This window comes from Lates calcarifer, unplaced genomic scaffold (genome assembly GCF_001640805.2).
Source record: "Lates calcarifer isolate ASB-BC8 unplaced genomic scaffold, TLL_Latcal_v3 _unitig_1690_quiver_535, whole genome shotgun sequence".
Lineage (NCBI taxonomy): Eukaryota > Metazoa > Chordata > Actinopteri > Centropomidae > Lates > Lates calcarifer.
This window is the reverse complement of record NW_026115692.1, coordinates 265,399-282,453: the sequence shown is the minus strand read 5'-3', so window position 1 is coordinate 282,453 and position 17,055 is coordinate 265,399. Positions and strand designations below refer to the sequence as shown.

Below are 17,055 nucleotides of genomic sequence, written 5' to 3'. Positions count from 1 at the left end.
CAGCAGGTGGAGCTGTTTGTCCAGTCACTGCCTTTAAACCACTGCAGAAGAAGAGGACACAACGAGGTTAGAGTTAAAAAAAAAAAAAAGAGAGAGAGAGAGAGAGAAAACAAAGTCTAGTTGTTTATCATTTTATTTTAGTTCAGTGGGTAAAGACACATTCAGAGTGTTTATCATAAAGAAAGAAGAACATGGAGCCCGACACCGGGGGGGGGGGGGGGGGGGGGGACCAGTCTGTAACCTGACACCAGGGGGGAGTGATCTGTTTATAACATCCATCAATCAATAAATAAATAAATGCATAGACACATGAAAAATAATCCTTAACAGTGGCTTCAGTAGCAAGATGAGAGAATGGCACATTACTATTGCATTATGGGTAAATACCGAGCTGAATTTTAGCTGCTAAACAGTGAACGGTTACAGTGCTAGCATTCATGCTAATTTACATTTCAGACAGGAAACAGGTTGCATCAGACTGCATCAGAATAAAAGACCCAGGTCGTGACAGGTGAGACAGGTGAGAGTCAGGTGTGACATCACAGATTAGTCAGATGTGATGCAAACTGTTTACTGAATGTTTCATAAAGCTGTGATCTTCCACCATACAATCAGGAGCAAACACACCTGAGTCGACCAGCCAATCAGATATCTGCTTAACCTGTTGGGGGGGCTCAGGTGTGTCTGTGTGGGGGCAGGGCTTGTTTAATAACAAGGTAAATGCAGCAGAAGTTAATTTGTGAGGACAGTTCATCAGAGGTTGACCAGCTCTGGTTGCTATGGGAACATGTTGATGGCATCACAGCAGCACCCCCTGTCTGTCTCTCACCTGTCTGTTCTATATTTTATTCCTTTACACACAGAAGTCTCTCTTTGTCTTAAATGTGAAAATGTCATCATTAAGCTTTCTACTAAATCTACTCTTTCTATTGAGCTAATGCTAACTGAAGCTAACTCTGCTCCAGCCGTACTCAGACAGACAGGCGCTGTGTGTGTGTGTGTGTGTGTGTGTGTGTAGACCAGTGTACATGCATGTGTATGTGTGTGTGTGTGTTGCTGCTGCAAACTGTGTCTCTGTTGGTGCTGCAGTCTGGACTACAACTCCCATAATGCAGGAGAGGCTCCGAGCTTCAGTCCTGAAAGAAAGAGAGATTCAGGTGTTGAACACGAGGCGCCTGTTTTTAGGTTTTAGCCCTTTGGTCGTCACATTCATTAAAAACACTAAACATTTTCTCTTCAAAATGTATTCTGATTCTGATTTATCCTCCCAGAGTCCACTGTGACGTTGACCAATCAGAGAGCTCGGTTTTTCAGAGTAAAACTGAATGTGGCCACCAGAGGGACAACGCTTCCCCATCAGCCACAGTTAGCTCTGAGCAGCAAAGCAAAGCTAGCCCGGAGAACTGCATGCTCATGCTAATTAGCATTTTAGCATGGCACAGCAAGCTTCAAAACTGATCCAGAATGTTAACATAGCATAGAATGTTAATGTCACGACTGTCCTCTCAACAGTTTGAGATATGGATTCTGTTTTCTGTCTTAAAACCACCAGAACCAGGTCTGGATGCAGGTGAGTCACTCAGTGATTTCACATGTGAAAGAACAGTGAATAATGTTAGCATAGCATGTTAGCATAGGTTTGATGGATGGTTTAACGTGACGTGATGTGTTGTTTTTTATCTGGTTCGAGGGTCTAAGGACCAAGGGGGTTGTCGTCTGTGAGGATCCAGTTGATTGACTGATGACTGATCACCGATCAATCAGAAGGACGAGGTATCTCCTCACACCCTCTGAATATGTCAGTTTTTAGTCCAATCAGATTATTACATTCTTCCTGCACCAACCAGTCACCATAGATAATTCCTGTCATCTGTGATTCCTCCAATCAGGATGTTTCCCTCCTGTTCTCCTTCCAGCCAATCAGATCTGAGCTCTTGTCTTTCTTGATTGCTTGTTTGTTCTCCAAAACAAACACTCATGTAAGACATGCAAACAAGACGTAATGCTGCCATGCACCGATCAGCCAATCAGCATCCAGCCTGTGTCCTGTAGGGGCGGGCCCTGACACTTCCTGTTACCTGTGATGTTACTAATCAACCACATGATCAGGAGAGACTTCAGTTTCTTTATGGACGACGACTCGTGTGACTGACAACTCAGGATGCTGCCGCCGCGCCTCGCTCAGCGCCACCGCCAGAGCCTTCAAGACAGACATGGGGGTCAGACCTGGTGCAGGTCCGGGTCCAGACCAATCAGCAAGTAGACCAGATCTGTCCTGGTTAAAACCAGATCCAGGTCTGTTCTGGATTAACTAAGGTCTGGGGTTTAGTCCTGTCTTGATTTAAACTAACAGATTATTCATATTGTACAATGTTTTGATCGAACCAGAACCTGCGACTCCCCTGTTCGAGTCCGTCACACTGAGCGTAAACACTACGCCTCCAGTCAGATTTATCCAGTGAAAATAAAGTTCAGACAAAATGGCCGAGTGCTCAGTGTAGACAGAAAGAGGTCTAACATCTGACTCAGTCTGTGTCTGGCTTCAGTTACCTGGTCGTGGTCGATCTCTGTGTCTCCAGAAATAACGATTCTCTTCTCGATTCTTGTTTCTGAAATTCCTCCTTTTACCGTCTGAAGAGAAAAAACAAAGAAAGAGAAATTCAGAAGCAAATTTATTCAGACGTCTTTGTGGTTCTTTTCTGATCTGTTAGCTTCTTTAATACCAACAAACCTCAGGGCTTCTCTGTGATAGAGAAAAAGGGTTCGAGGATGCAAACTAGTCATGTGTGTTACCATGACAACGTGCATTACCATGGTGACGTTTGTTACCTTGGTGATGTGTGTGGTGGTGGTGGTGTTGGAGGTCTCTGCGGTGAAGGTCTGGGAGCTCAGCAGTAGACCTGAAGGAGGATCAGAGTCCGCTCGGCTCTGAAACCCACAAACACACCAAGTCTGATACCAACAATTTAATCAATAACTGCAGTCAGTCTGTTAAAGTCTGTAAAATTAGTATCAGAGGTATTTTTATTTTATTGTGATTTAATTTACTGCATCATTTTAGAAGATTTCTTTACTTTTTAATCATTCATATTGTCGTCTGTTATATTAGAAAGACTGTCCTCACCCCTGGAGCTTCATATGTGAGAGTCTTCCTCATCACCGGGACCTCCTGAAATATCCACACAGGAAACATAGAAGCATTTTCATACAAAACAAACTCTGAAATCTTTTTCTCATTTGGTTCTAATTTCCTCCCAAACTACAACTGAAATTAACTTGAATCCAGTTTTTGTTCTGAAAGCTTCAGGAGCCTGATGTCTCAGCAAGAGTGAGACAAACTGTTTCACTGTTTTGACAGGGGTAATTTTTTTACTGGGGTAGGAGTCATTGGGGCAGGTTTCACCGGGGCAGGAGTCATTGGGGCAGGTTTCACCGGGGCAGGATTTGTTGGGGCAGGTTTCATTGGGGCAGGTTTCACTGGGGCAGGATTTGTTGGGGCAGGAGTCAGTGGGGCAGGTTTCAGTGGTTGGTTACGCAGGTATCAGCCTCAGGTGTTACCTCCTGCAGAGATTTAGACTCTTCCTCATCGTTGCTGTCGTTGGACGGCTGCATCTGATTGGTCGAACAGGGGGAGTGCCTCGAGGTAGGACGGGGTAAAGACATGGGGGGGGAGTTGTCTCCAAACGACCACCTCCCTCTCTCCTCCTCTGAGTCATCGGAGTCCTCGTTGTCATCGTAACGCTGAGACAGACCCCCGGCAGGCCGAGAGCATGGTCTGGTGTTCGGGCTATTGTTAGCCTCCATGCTAATTAGCTCCTGCTCACCATAGCTAACTGTGAAGTTAGCATTGAGGCTATCCTGATTAGCATTGGTGGCATCTGGGCTGTGAGCCTGTCTAACTGCAGCCTCCATGGCCTCCTCTACTGCTGCCTGTGCTAACACACTGATAGCATCTTCGCTAGCCTCACTAGCATCATCATCACTAGCCTGGCTGCTAGGCTCATCATCACTGACATCATCATAACTGACCCCATGCTTATCTGCTAAGCTATTAGCCCGGTTAGCATCGACAGTGTTGTTACTGTCATCATCACTGTCCCATCCCTCTGTGACATCATCAGCATGCGTCATGCCAGCACCTGGAGGAGGGGGCGGGGGTTTACTGGGGGGCAGACCCATGACACTTTCTATCGCTACCTGGGGCTGGTCCTCCATTGGCTGGTCCTGGTCATGTGACTCCGTCATAAGGAAGACCGTCTCCACCATCTCGGAAGTCTGAAAAAAGAAGATGAACAGGTACATCAGGTGTACAGGTGTGGGGGGGCAGAGCTACAGCTCAGTGACCACTCTCAGGTAGAGTTCTATCAGTCACCTAGTCGTCATTTACCTGATTAACAGGCTAATGGTCAGTCACATGACCATCAGACTGAATCCAGCCAATAAAACACTGAACGATGTTTGGATTTAACACGAGAATAAAAACTTATATTCTAAAGAAAGGTTTATACTTCTGAGAGTCAACATTAAAGACAGGCAGAGGACAGACAGGTAAATAGTAAAGCCCTAATAACACCAGAGAGGGACATAAGAAAAAGAATCTGGTTTTATATTCTTGGAGTAGCGACGACACTCAGGGTTAGTTAGTGAACAATTGTAGCTGGAGCGCTAACTGTTAACATGCTAACAAGCTAACATTGCTCAGTGAGTGTTTACATGCTCATTAGAATCAACAAACATACGAACCAAACAGCAAAAGAACAGAAACCTGATCAGGTGTTTACAGGTCACAGATCCAGGTTCTTCACAACTGATCATAGAAACAACATCCAATATCTTTGTGTTGTTGTTGTTTACTGTGTTTACTCAGACAGACAGACAGACAGGCACCTTCAGCAGGTTGTGTTCTCTGAAGGTTTTTTGTTCTCTGGCCGACTTCAGCAGAGCAGTCAGTTCAGGAGACATTTCATCAAATGTAGGTTTAGGCTGCGCACGCACGCACACGCACACACAGCACACACACACACACACACAGAAACAAACAAACAAACAAAGGGGAGACAGGTAAACAAGAGGAGGGAACTTCACACCTCTGAATCAGATCTCTGGTTTTTCAGTGCCTAATGCGATGAAGTGAAATAAATCTCAGTCGATCGTCAGTAGAATCTGACAGCCAGGCTGCAGCCATGCAGGGGCGGGGCCAAGGGGATGTGGTTAAAAGGGTCAGGGTGTTGATTTGTTAGTAATTAGTCTATAATTACTAACCAGTGTTTGTAGTAAATAAATAAATAAATATGAAGTAACAAACTTGTTGTAGTTTGTGATGATTCTCTGCTGTTGTGTAGAGATGGTTAACTGATTAAAGACCTGATACATGAACACAGACACACAAACACACAGGAAGTGATGAAAACACAGCAACAAATAAGAGCCTGGTAAACAAATGTTTAGTAAACCGTCATCAGTTTCATGTTGTTAACACTGTGGAGGATGTTTCACTGTAACTCTGGACAACAGGCCACTCATACAAACATACTGAGGCCCCCCCCCCACTACAGAGGAGGACTCTGTGGTCTCTCGGAGTCTCTCTGTGGACTAGTTTAAGTTTTCCAGTGCTAAGACTGAAACTGAAGGTTTTAGAAAATTCTGAAATACTCTGATTCAAGCGAAGTGAAAGCAGCAAAAAACAAAGTTACCAGGAAGTGAAGAGCAGCAAACAGAGGAAAGCCACGCATCAAAAACCACTGATGAACTCTGGGTAAATAAACACAAATTAAACCAGCTGTTGCTTCCTGTGCACCATTTTGATCTGAGGAACAGAAACAAAATGGTGTTTGGGAGGAGGAGGTGAAGGGAGAAGCCGAGGAGAGTTTAAACTGAACACTGCAGCTCCTCACTGCCTCCTGCTGAACTCACTGCAGCTCCTCACTGCCTCCTGCTGGACCTGGACCTGGACTTGGATCTGCTGTGACCTTTTTTCCCTACAGATTGGCATTTTCCCTGATCTGACTGATGAAACTGGACTTAAACTGTTTGAGGACCTTTCTATGTCTCAGGATGACGTTACAGTCCTGAATGATTGGACCCACATGTCAGACCTGATCACCACCTGGTTCATCAGGTTCCTACAGTTTCTTGGAGCTGAGGTGCTTAGTTTGAACAGGCTCAGAGGAGCCAGCATTCAGCCACATTTCCTGTTTCAGTGCTGCGGGGGTTAACGTGTCGCTGTGAGGTAACTGTGGTCCTCATGCTTGTTTCCATGCCGATCACCAACCAGCCAATCAGCGTACCACTCTGGCCATGGAGGGCGACTTCCTGCTGAGGGCGGGGCTTAGGCTCAGCTCATCCACAGGTGATTTAGGATGGAGGAGGGGGGTCAGAGGTGGCATCACAGCGGCTCCGCCCTCTTGGTCCAGCAGTTTGGCTCCAACTCCTCTGGTCTCACCGATGACATCATTTAGGATGCCACAGAGGCTGGGCGACGGCTCCAATGGTGAGGTCGGCGTCTTCACCTCACGAATCGTGATAAGCGGTCCCCCTGTGATGACATCATCAGCAGTGGACAGTGGGATGACTCTGACCTGTCTGCCCACCTCAGCACTCGGTATCATGGCAACGTCTAAGCTATCATCGCTGGTCGTCATGGTGATGATCCTGCCTGAGGTGGTGTCGTAGCTCCGCCCCACAGTGTAGCTCTTCTCTCTGATTGGCTGAGCTTGGTTTGTTGTGACCCCGCCCTCCTGGAGCGCACAGGTGAGCAACATCAAACACAGACTGACTGATATGGACAACAGGTGAGGTCAGTGAAGGTGAGGTCACTTTATGTTTCCAGGCAACAAATATTTACTGCAGCTCTCACTCAGTTCTGCTGAAACCTGAACAGACCCCAATGATCCAGATCCAGACTCGGACTCCGACATGCAGCTGCTCAGTATAACTGTGACTGAGGACATTTGTGTTGGTCACTGTATTCAACACCAGACTCAGACACAGTTTACAGTCTATCGCTCTGATCAATAGTCATCGATCAGCTGTATCAGGGCACAGACTGCTGCGTAATTTTGTTGAATGGAAACATGATGTGACCAAACCTTCACACTGTATGATGTCATTTTATCATCCCTGATATTTGAGCTTCTTTACTGAACAACGTCTGCACAGTTTGTTTTCACTTTCATCTCAGTTTAACACCTGGATGTACTTGCAGGATTTATGACATCACAACTAGTCTGGAGCCAATCAGGGTCCAGAATGAGTGACAGTGTGAAGACTTCAGGTCATAAACAGACTTTAGTGAAGGTGCAAACATCTTGAATCCAGCTGTACAACTTTACCAATCAACAACTTGAACAGAGGGAGGACGAGGAGGTTTGATTGACAGCTCAGACGACCTACCTCTGCAGAGCTGCTGTCCAATGGGAGGGGCTGAGAGACAGACAGACAGACAGACAGACAGTATAGCAGGGTGTTTTATGAAAAGTGCAGCAGCCTCTCTCTCTCTCTCTCTCTCCTCTCTCACCTCGTCAGGCTCCAGAGGTTCAATCATCGGGGAGTCGTCGGGCCGTCGTACAGGTGAGGAAGCCAGACGTTTCTCCCACTCTGTCATGCCACCTTCTCCTCCTCCTCCCTCTAAAAAGGAGCGCCTGAGAGCACTGATGGTGCTCTGAGGTTTCTGCGCCTCCTCGGGACTACCCAACGTCTCCTGAAAGCACACAGGTGAGCACAGGTGAGAGGACAGGTGAGGACAGGTGCACACTGTCTATATGAGGAGAGGACACAACAACATCAAGAAAATCAAGATTTACCTGAGTTTTCAAATCTTCATCCTGATCAGACTGTCAGAGAGAGAGACAGACAGGTGGTGAGACAGGTTGCCCACACAGTATCAGGTGTAACTGTAGTGTCAAGTACAGATATACCTCAGTAGCTGTCAGGTCTCCGTCCACAGCTGTGTCAGTCAGCTCTGTCTGAACAAACACAACTCAATGTTAGCACAGCCTGAGGGAAACTACTGCTGTATAACTATTATTACACAGGTGAGACAGACAGGTGAGGGGAGTGTGGTTTACCTTGGTGTCCTGTTTCTGAGGAGTTGGAGGACTCTGCTGAGAAATCTCTCTTACTCTGGTCTCCTCCTCCTCCTCCACCTCCTGTTTATCCACCTGCATCACCTGCTGCACCTCCTCCTCCACCACCAGCACCTCCTCTTCTAGGAGACAGAGAGAGAGAGGAGGAGAGGAGACAGGAGACAGAGACAGGACTCAGTGGTTTCAGTGTCAGTCAGCTGATTTATCTACTCTCCTCTGATTGGTTGTTTCATTACCTTGCTCCTCCCTCCTCTCCTCAGTCCGTCTCTCAGGCGTTACCGTGGTGATGAGGTCACTGACGGCGATGGCTTTAGACGCTGCATACAGCCCTGTGCCCATATCTATACACATACACACATACACACACACACACATTAGCTGTCACTGTTAGCATCAGGGACAGTAACCATAGCAACCATCAAACAGGTGCAGCAGTGGTAACCACAGGGACCACCGTGACACCATCACCTGCTCCATCTTCCTGTTTCAGCGGCAGCAAAGCATGTCTCGCAGCTCGTTGCCAAGGCAACGGCAGGCTCAGCCAATCAGAGCTCAGAGCACATGCACAGCAGCCGCAGCCAATCAGCATTCAGAACCACAAAGCCATGAACTGCTATTCAGCATCACACGGCTCGTTAACCAAGACACAGGCAATGCTAACAGTGCTAACAAAGCTAACAATGCTAACAGTGCTAACACTGCCATACTGTACATGGAGATTTTGGGTCTCCAGTAGGTGTGAAGTGAGTGGGCGGGACTTCAGTTTATGGGCTTAGATATTTCTAAAGTGGAAATGTATGTAATATATGTTCTTTAGTACCTGTCACATGTGACTATTTAAATTCTCTGATCACATGACTTTTGACAGGATGCAGATCTGACGACAGCAGTACATCAACAGAAACAGCTAAGAGCTGATGCAGAGCTCCTCCAGCCAATCAGAACGCAGCACTCCTCCATAAGCTGAATGAAATAAAGCATTCAGAGCTGTGGCCAATCACAGAGCAGTACTGCAGCAGTACTGCAGTAGTACTACATCTAGCAGCAGTGCTCCTGTAGTAACAAGCTCTACCTGTGTGTGTACCACCGTTGGCTTTAGGGGAAGCCGTGATGGCTGGAGAGCCAATCAGAGAGGGCGTGGTCCTCGAGCCTGAGGACCAATCAAAAACTCAGGTCACCAACAAGTACAAGAAAGAACTGATCTATCACAGAGCTGGACTACTGGACCTGAACCCCCAGAACCTGGTCCTGATGGCTGGATGAACACTTCCTGTACCAGGTGCAGCACTGCAACTGGGACCAGTACTACTGGTATCAGAACTATGACTGTAAGGACCAGTTCTACTAGTGATACTGCTACTGGGACTAGAACTACAACTGGGACTGAGACTGCCAGGACCAACACTATGGGACAATACTAGGACCAATACCACTACGCCTGGAACCAGAACTAGCATCAGTACCTCCGTCCAGGCTGCGGCTCAGCATGTTCCTCTTGCTGATGCATCGTGGGAAATGCGGTGCAGGTCTGGAAATCTGTGCACTGGCTCTGCGACTCTGAATCTGAGTCCGACCGCTGTACCGAAACTTGGAACCCAGAGTCAGAAACTTCTTTGGAGGTTCCTCTGGAGACACCAGCCTGAGAGGCAGAGCAGAGACAGATCAGAACATGACCTCAAACACACCACACATCACACCATGACCTTAAACACACCACAACTGACCTGAAAAAGGAGTGATGCTCCACACACACCTTCCACAGTCTCTTTGCTGCTCGGTGGTTCAGCAGCTTGAAACCAATCGTGGACTCAAACTGATCAAACTGGAAACAGACAGACTCTGCTGATACATTTTGTCAGATTTAGTGCAAACCTGTCCACAGGTGGCACTGTGACACATATCTGATTGGTACGTTATGTCCTGATAGAACAGAGGAGTCACATTAACAACACCACGTTGGGACTACTGAAAAAACACACTGTAGTTTAAACTAAAGATGGGCTCTGACCCCTGACCTCTGACCCCCTGACTCACCTCCCCAGGTCGGATCTTGATGTAGAAGTTGTTTCTTTTGTATGAAATCTTCAGGATCTTCGGCCACGAGAACCTGTTGATCCTCAGTCGGTCCCTGTAGACCAGCAGACCGCTGCTGCACACGCCCAGCATAATGTCCACGCCCTCCGAGTCCTGGACACACACACACACACACACACACACACACACACTGTTTGAGACCTTCACTGGTCGTCAATAGTCAGAACATCAGTCCAATGTTCTGCTGAGAAACCTGCTTCATTCATCTGGATGTTACTCTGCCTCCACCGCCTAAACACTGTTACAGACCACACACACACTCCCCCCCATGAGAACAGAGAGTCAACAACATGTGAACTGTTATTAGTGCTGCAGAGAACACACCAGGTCCCTGAACACATCACGTCCCTGAACGCACCGTCAGAAGATAAAGTAACACCGAGCCCACATAGTGGTGTTTCGGTTGTCAATGCTTTTCTGTGCTGCCCAAAAATAATGAAAACCGCTAGCTAAGGTTAGCCTTATTAGCCTTAGCTGATTGAGCTAGCTTAGGGGGTGCTATCGTTAATTGGGTCGCTTCCGGGGCAAAATAAAAAGTAATTTAACGCACGATGAAACAGACGGTTTTTAAGCCGGTAACTGATTTCTTATTTTCCCCGTATTAACATAAAACAACAACTCCACAACGAAAATTGGTTGCCGTTGTGTTCACGGAACGTTCCAACACTGTGTCGTGTTAAATGTCCTGCAGTCACTGATGTTTCTGTTGGTTAATATGAGCTCAGTTGTGTGGCTCAGGATGAATTAAACAGACTAAATAAAATCGGTTCACATCACTGATAGAGAATATAAATGACACGTCTGTCAGATATCATCTTCTCTGCTCTGAAATACATCATGTTTTACTCTGTGTTCTACAGGAGAAAATGGCGCCACCTGGTGTAAACAGTAAAAACTACAGTTCTAAAGCGAAGACTACAAACCGAGTCTGATGAACTAGAACGAATGAGTTTGTGGTTTAATGTCAGAAATAAAAAACGAATTGATTAAATTGATTTAAATGACACTTTTTGTCTCAGTGTCATTGACGTTTTACAGGAGCGGAGACTCCAACTCTTCACCTGCTGAAACTGTCAGGTAACGGTACCGACACTCACCGTTACTCCTGCTCCATTACTCTGAAGCTGCCGTTAAACTAAGGTTAAATAAACAACAGTGTTTGTGTACCGAGTTCAAAACAGCCTGACCCGGGTTAATAAACATTAAACCTGTCTCACCTGGAGCAGCAGCAGCAGGTGTTGTTTCCGATCCCTCGGTATCTGCAGCTGCTTCAAACAATAGACTCTAAACACGTGTCTGACGGTGCGTTCACGACCACATCGAGAGTGTAAAAGTATCTTCGTGTTCCACAAAGCCTTGGTTTCAAACGAGGTGAATCTTTCTCACACGAAATTCCGAGTTTTGTACAGAGTTTAATATTTAACACAACGTAGAAAACATTCTGTTCTATTCTAACACTGTGAGGATTCTCTGTCGTGTAGCACGGAAACTTAAATCAGTCAGATAAAATAAGTGTTGTTACTGACTCATCAGTTCATCATTAAGAACTTCACTTCTCCAGTCTGACAGAAAACAAGTTCAATAATGGAACTTAAACCTGGAATTCCCATATCACCTGAATGCAGCATCACCTGCAGAGGACAGGTGCAGGTGATTGATGCTCTGTTGTTCAACACGCTAACTGTATTACAGTAGAAACACCTGTGGCTTTTTCACAAACTAGAAAATCAGCAGTTAAAGTAGGTCTTCTATTCTCAGTAGTAATAGTATTTGTAGTTGTGGTAGTATCTATAGTACCTGCAGTAAGAGTAGACAGTTTAATAACATCTGACACTTCAGTTTATAATTTGATTTTTTTATGTTTTTCCAGTTTAAATGAAGTACCCGCTTTCTCACATGACTGAAACGACCAATCACATAATTCTCAGCCTCAGCCAATCAGCTGCAGTATCAGAGAGTGATCACCAGGGGGAGCACCAGAGCACCAAGCAACACAGATCATTGATCAGGACCAAACATCTTCCTGTCTTCACAAACAGAGAAACACACTCACACACTCACACAGACTCATGAATGACTAACACGGTGTCGTGTTATTAACAGGTGTATTCTGGGTATTGTAGGAGCAGAATGTGTCTGAATAACTGTTTCTATAAAAACAGGAAACATAACAACATGAAGATGTTTGTGTGAACACTCACTAATAAACACACCTACACACAGGAAACAGTCTTACCTCTGACTGAGCTGGAGACAAGCAATCAAAGCGGCTTCCTACCATCTACTCCATTCAGACAGACAGACAGACAGGTAGACAGACAGGTAGATAGACAAAACAAAAAGATAGAGAAGAAGAACAGCTGGTCTAAATGTGGCTCACCACTTAAAGACAACAACACTAACACAACTGTTAGCTCTGCTACTGTGTGGACTTTCAGGTCCTTTATCAGAGTCTAAACTATCAGGTGCTTTGTGTCAGTGTGTTGTGTGATTGATCAGTGATCAGTTTGATCAGGTCTCTGTGGATCCTGTTAGACCTGCTGCTGATTCAGATCTGACCCACACTTTGTGTTACTGAGAGACCGAATCAATGACAACCAGCCATGATGGAAAAATCATTACACACACACACACACACACACACACACACACACACACACACACAGATGTGACTGATCAGGGACAGGAAGTGGGTCATGTATTGGTGATTGATCAGAGCAGAGCAGAACATCAGGAGCATTCACAACACTCACACTGTGCTCCGTGTTTAGAGATTAAATATCTACACTAGTAATTGTTTATATATATATATATATATATATATATATATATATATTATTAATAAAACTTTAAGAGGCTGGATGTGTCCAGTTTACTGCACTGCTAACAATGAGGCTCTTAAAGTCACAGTTCATAAATATAAGTTTCAGCATCAGCAGGTGGAACCATCAACATCAACAAACTCAGAGCAGAAGCAAAGAGCAACTGATCAGAGATCTGTTTAAAGAAGCTTCAAAATAAAAGCCCTCATCTTTAATAAAAAACAATGATCCAGATGATGACAAACATAAAACAACAACAACATGACACCTTGAAACACCTGACCTGTGACACTCCACTACAACAGTCCTGGAATAAGTCCATGTGTCGCTCTGTGTCACAGCAGCTGACTGAACTCTTTGAGTGTTTGTGTTTGTTCACAGAAGGTGATAAATAAAGTTGTACAAATGTTGTGTGTTTTACCTTCGCGTGATGAAGGTCGACTCCGTACATGGAAAGTTTCTTCACATTTTCCAGGAAGTGCATCTCTGCCTCAGCTGGACTCATTCCTCTGAAAACACAACCACTGGTTTATAACAGCTGCTGTTTTTAATTTTTAATTTTTTTAATTTTTAATTTTTAATTTTTGGACCTGTAGGTTTTGTGCAGCTCCATGATTTTCTCCTCCATCTCTTTAGTTTGATTTGGAGCAAAACAAAGTTCACTGATGTAATCTGAAGCACACTCATCTGAAACATACAGAGAGACAGACAGTTCAGAGAGAGAGACAGGTGGTTAGAGAGAGAGGCAGGTGGTCAGACAGAGAGACAGGTCAGAGAGAGACAGGTGGTCAGTACCTGGGTCGTAGTCTCCGAGCTCTGATTGGACGGTGTAGGAGCCGAGGACAGTGTGAGTGGCAAAGGAACAAGGAAGACGACCGGAGACGATGTCCTGTCTGAGCTGGAGACACAGGAAGTACCTGCAGATAGACAGGAAGTCACCTTCCTCTACCACTCACCAGGTATTGAGCTTTGATTGACAGGTGAGGGTACGTACCTGGTGATGTCCTCAGAGAGCTGAGCGGGGTCAGGAGGGTAAAACTTCACATTGAAGGAGAAGTTCCAGGGAACACCTGAGAGACAGAGAGCAGGGATCAGTTTACACAGACGGCTCACCTGAACTCACCTGGTTAACTGGGTTAACAGGTAAGTAGTTACCTGGTCACCTGGACAGTCTGATGGAGCAAACTAACCAATGAGAATCAACTCACCTCTGACCTGCTTCTTCATTTCCTTCGCTGGATCCAACCAGTTCTACAACACAGAGGTCAAAGGTCAGAGATCAGACAGACAGGTAGACAGACAGGTAAACAGACAGGTAGGCAGACCTTGTTGTTGTCGGCATCTCTGAAGGACAGAGCGAAGTAGTCTCTCTCCAGCAGGTTGACGTGTTCACAGACTTTCTCAAACAGCTGCAGACCACGAGCTCGTTTCTGAAACCAAGACACAGGTAGAACTGGTCTCACCTCAGGAAAACATCACCTGTCACACCTGAGCCCTTCATGAGAGTCACTGTCAGTTGTCTCATCTATCTCCACCCTTCCTCCACCTGTCTGTCCTCTACCTGTCTCCCCTCCCCCTGTCTCACCTCCACAGTGCAGGTGAAGAGCGAGCCGTCCAGCAGGGTCACTCTCGTCTGCATCGTCCTGAAGCTCAGTGGGTGTCTGGCTGGAGAGCGAGCGATGCGACTGCTCGATGACAGGTGACTGGTCGAGTCCTCGGCCAGTGAGCTCTGAGCTTGGTTTTGGGTCTGCCCACCCTGAGGAAGCAGGAAGTTGTCACAGTTCACATGACTGGCAGTCTGTTTTTTGATCGTTTAAACTGTTATTTGTTTGTGTTTTTACCTGTTTAGGTGTGGAGTGGGCAGCAGCTTCGGGGAAAGACTCTGCCTCTTTGGGCTGGGCCTCCTGTGGCTCACCTGGCTCTGTTGTCATGGTGATTCACCTAAAAGATGGGGAGAACAGGGTTACCACAGAGAGGTCAGAGCCGCACAGAGAGCTGATTGGCTGTCCAGGAAATGCTGTGTTAACATGCAGTGGGAAACAGGAAACATTCTCCAGTTTCAGACAGACGATCATTTAAACTCAAAGTTTAATCTGTAATTTAACAAAGAGAATTTCAGTTTTCAGTCATATTTGAATGCGGTGGTCATCAGTTGACCTCTCCAGCTGTCAGGTGAAGGGTTACTATGGTAACGGGAGGGGGTTTGAGCCAGTGAGAGAGAGATTAGGATGGAGAGACAATCTGATGTAATCTGGTTTGGATTCAGGCAGACGACAACAACGATGATGATGATGATGATGATGATGGACCAGGAGTAAATGGGGGGTGCGGGGGTGGAGACGAGCTTCATCATGTTTCATTCATTTCACTTTATTTTAATTCTGTTTATTTAATAAAACTTTTTCCTCCTCTGTGTTTCTGTTTAAACTGATCAGAGTCTTTGACAGAGAAACAAACTCCACCATCACTCTGTAGAGTCATCAGACAGAAAACACCGAGAGATAATAAAGACATAATAAAGAGATAGATCAGAAATAAATCAGAGATAAATCAGAGGTAGATAAAAGATAGATCAGAGATAGATCAGAGGTATCAGGGAGCTGCTGCGGTCAGACCTCGGTCCGTTTAACGGAGAGATGCTGCAGCGGTTTCCGGTGGTCGGGAGTGTCCCGGTGTGTTTGAGTCTTTGTCGACCTACAGCAGGAAACACCCCACTGCAACACACACACACACACACACACACACACACAGAGAGAGAGAGAGCTGCAGTGTGATGAAGCAGAAATGATGCTCTCTCTCTCTCTCTCTCTCTCTCTCTCTCTCTCTCTCTCTCTCTGGTGATCGCTAACTTACTGATAATCAGATCTATCAGTGATCGATAACCTCCTCTCCTCCTCCTCCTCCTCTGTAAATCAAACCATCATCTTTACCTGTCCTCGTGCAGGACGCTCGCCCTCTTCCTCCCGGTAAGGGACGCTTCTTTTTTTTAACTACGTCATCACTCTCTACGACACCGCACGTCGGCGGGGCGGTGACGTCATGACGCACAGTGCGGAACCATGGTTTTTAAGAATCTGATTCAGATAAATAACAACACACAGAGGAGGAGTACACGAAGTACTCCGAGTACTCACGTTCACCCCTCATATTATATTTGACTGTACGTGTCAATAAAGTTTTTTCTTTCAACATGAGAAACACAAACTGACTCAGTGATGAAACATCAACATGATGAAGATCTCCAGAAAATAACTGAGTTTATTTGTTTGTTTGTTTGTTTGTTGGAGTTACTCACCAGGTCACAGGAAATGATTCATCCAGACACGAGGAGAAGAAGAAGAAGAAGAAGAAGAAGAATGATGTAAACTGATTTTTTCCTGTTGTTGTTGTTTGAATCAGTGAATAAACAGATTTTTCTTTGTGTGAATGAAGAATTCTCTGAACAACAGTTTAATCAAATCATTAACATCCATCATAGAAACATGAGCGTCTCAGTGAAACTTCAGATTAAACCGAGTCCTGACTCGGTGGACCGAAGGTTAAAGAACTTTCCAGTTGAATTTTCCAGTTGTTTATTAAAGGAAAAATGGAGCAGATCAGTTTTTCTCTTCAGACTTTTCCTCTGTGACCTGAGTGAAGACAGATTCTTATTATGAGTTCAGTCTGAGCAGCTGAGAGAGCAGTCAGTCACAGACCAGGTTCTCTGTGGAGGAACAGGATCAGGTCTGAACCTCTGGACTCAAACTGGGTCTGAGGAGTGTCAGCTCTCGATAAACAGAGTCAGAGTCCAGATCCTTGTCACTCAGAGATAAACTGGACTTTAAACCCACAGCCTGACAGAAGACTGGATCTGAGTCTGGATCTGAGTCTCACAGACATGAAACCTCTGTCCTCTGTCTGAAACCTTCTTGTTCTGTGAATCTTCAGAGTAAAAACATGAGAATCTGTGGTTGAATCATTGTCAAGCTCAGAGAGGAAAAGTCTGTTTCTGCTGCTACAACACACACACACACACACACACACACACACACACACACACACGGCTACATTACCTG

The 17,055-nt window shown here is 45.7% G+C and overlaps 1 protein-coding gene across 10 annotated transcripts; it reads right to left on the bottom strand.

Moving 5' to 3' along the window:
* Positions 1-117: 117 nt before the first annotated feature.
* Positions 118-16,671, bottom strand: LOC108890140 (protein 4.1). 10 transcript variants are annotated; one of them, XM_018686946.2, is made up of 28 exons: positions 15,931-16,671; positions 14,842-14,941; positions 14,586-14,756; positions 14,326-14,430; positions 14,209-14,251; positions 13,995-14,070; positions 13,796-13,917; positions 13,591-13,687; positions 13,422-13,509; positions 12,415-12,459; positions 10,119-10,271; positions 9,809-9,906; positions 9,548-9,723; positions 9,157-9,234; positions 8,321-8,425; positions 8,067-8,206; positions 7,917-7,964; positions 7,803-7,832; positions 7,517-7,699; positions 7,393-7,422; positions 6,288-6,737; positions 4,888-4,983; positions 4,198-4,275; positions 3,125-3,169; positions 2,830-2,928; positions 2,551-2,631; positions 2,079-2,200; positions 118-1,136 (listed from the first exon to the last, which is right to left on the bottom strand). In XM_018686946.2, the coding sequence occupies exons 2-27, from the start codon at positions 14,929-14,931 to the stop codon at positions 2,090-2,092; spliced, it is 2,838 nt and encodes a 945-aa protein (XP_018542462.1). In that variant the 5' UTR covers positions 14,932-14,941; positions 15,931-16,671; the 3' UTR covers positions 118-1,136; positions 2,079-2,089. The 10 variants fall into 10 exon arrangements, with proteins under 10 accessions (XP_018542462.1, XP_050923362.1, XP_018542466.1 ...); XM_051067405.1 differs by lacking the exon at positions 4,888-4,983; XM_018686950.2 differs by lacking the exon at positions 2,079-2,200 and having other exon boundaries at positions 15,931-16,670.
* Positions 16,672-17,055: the final 384 nt, after the last annotated feature.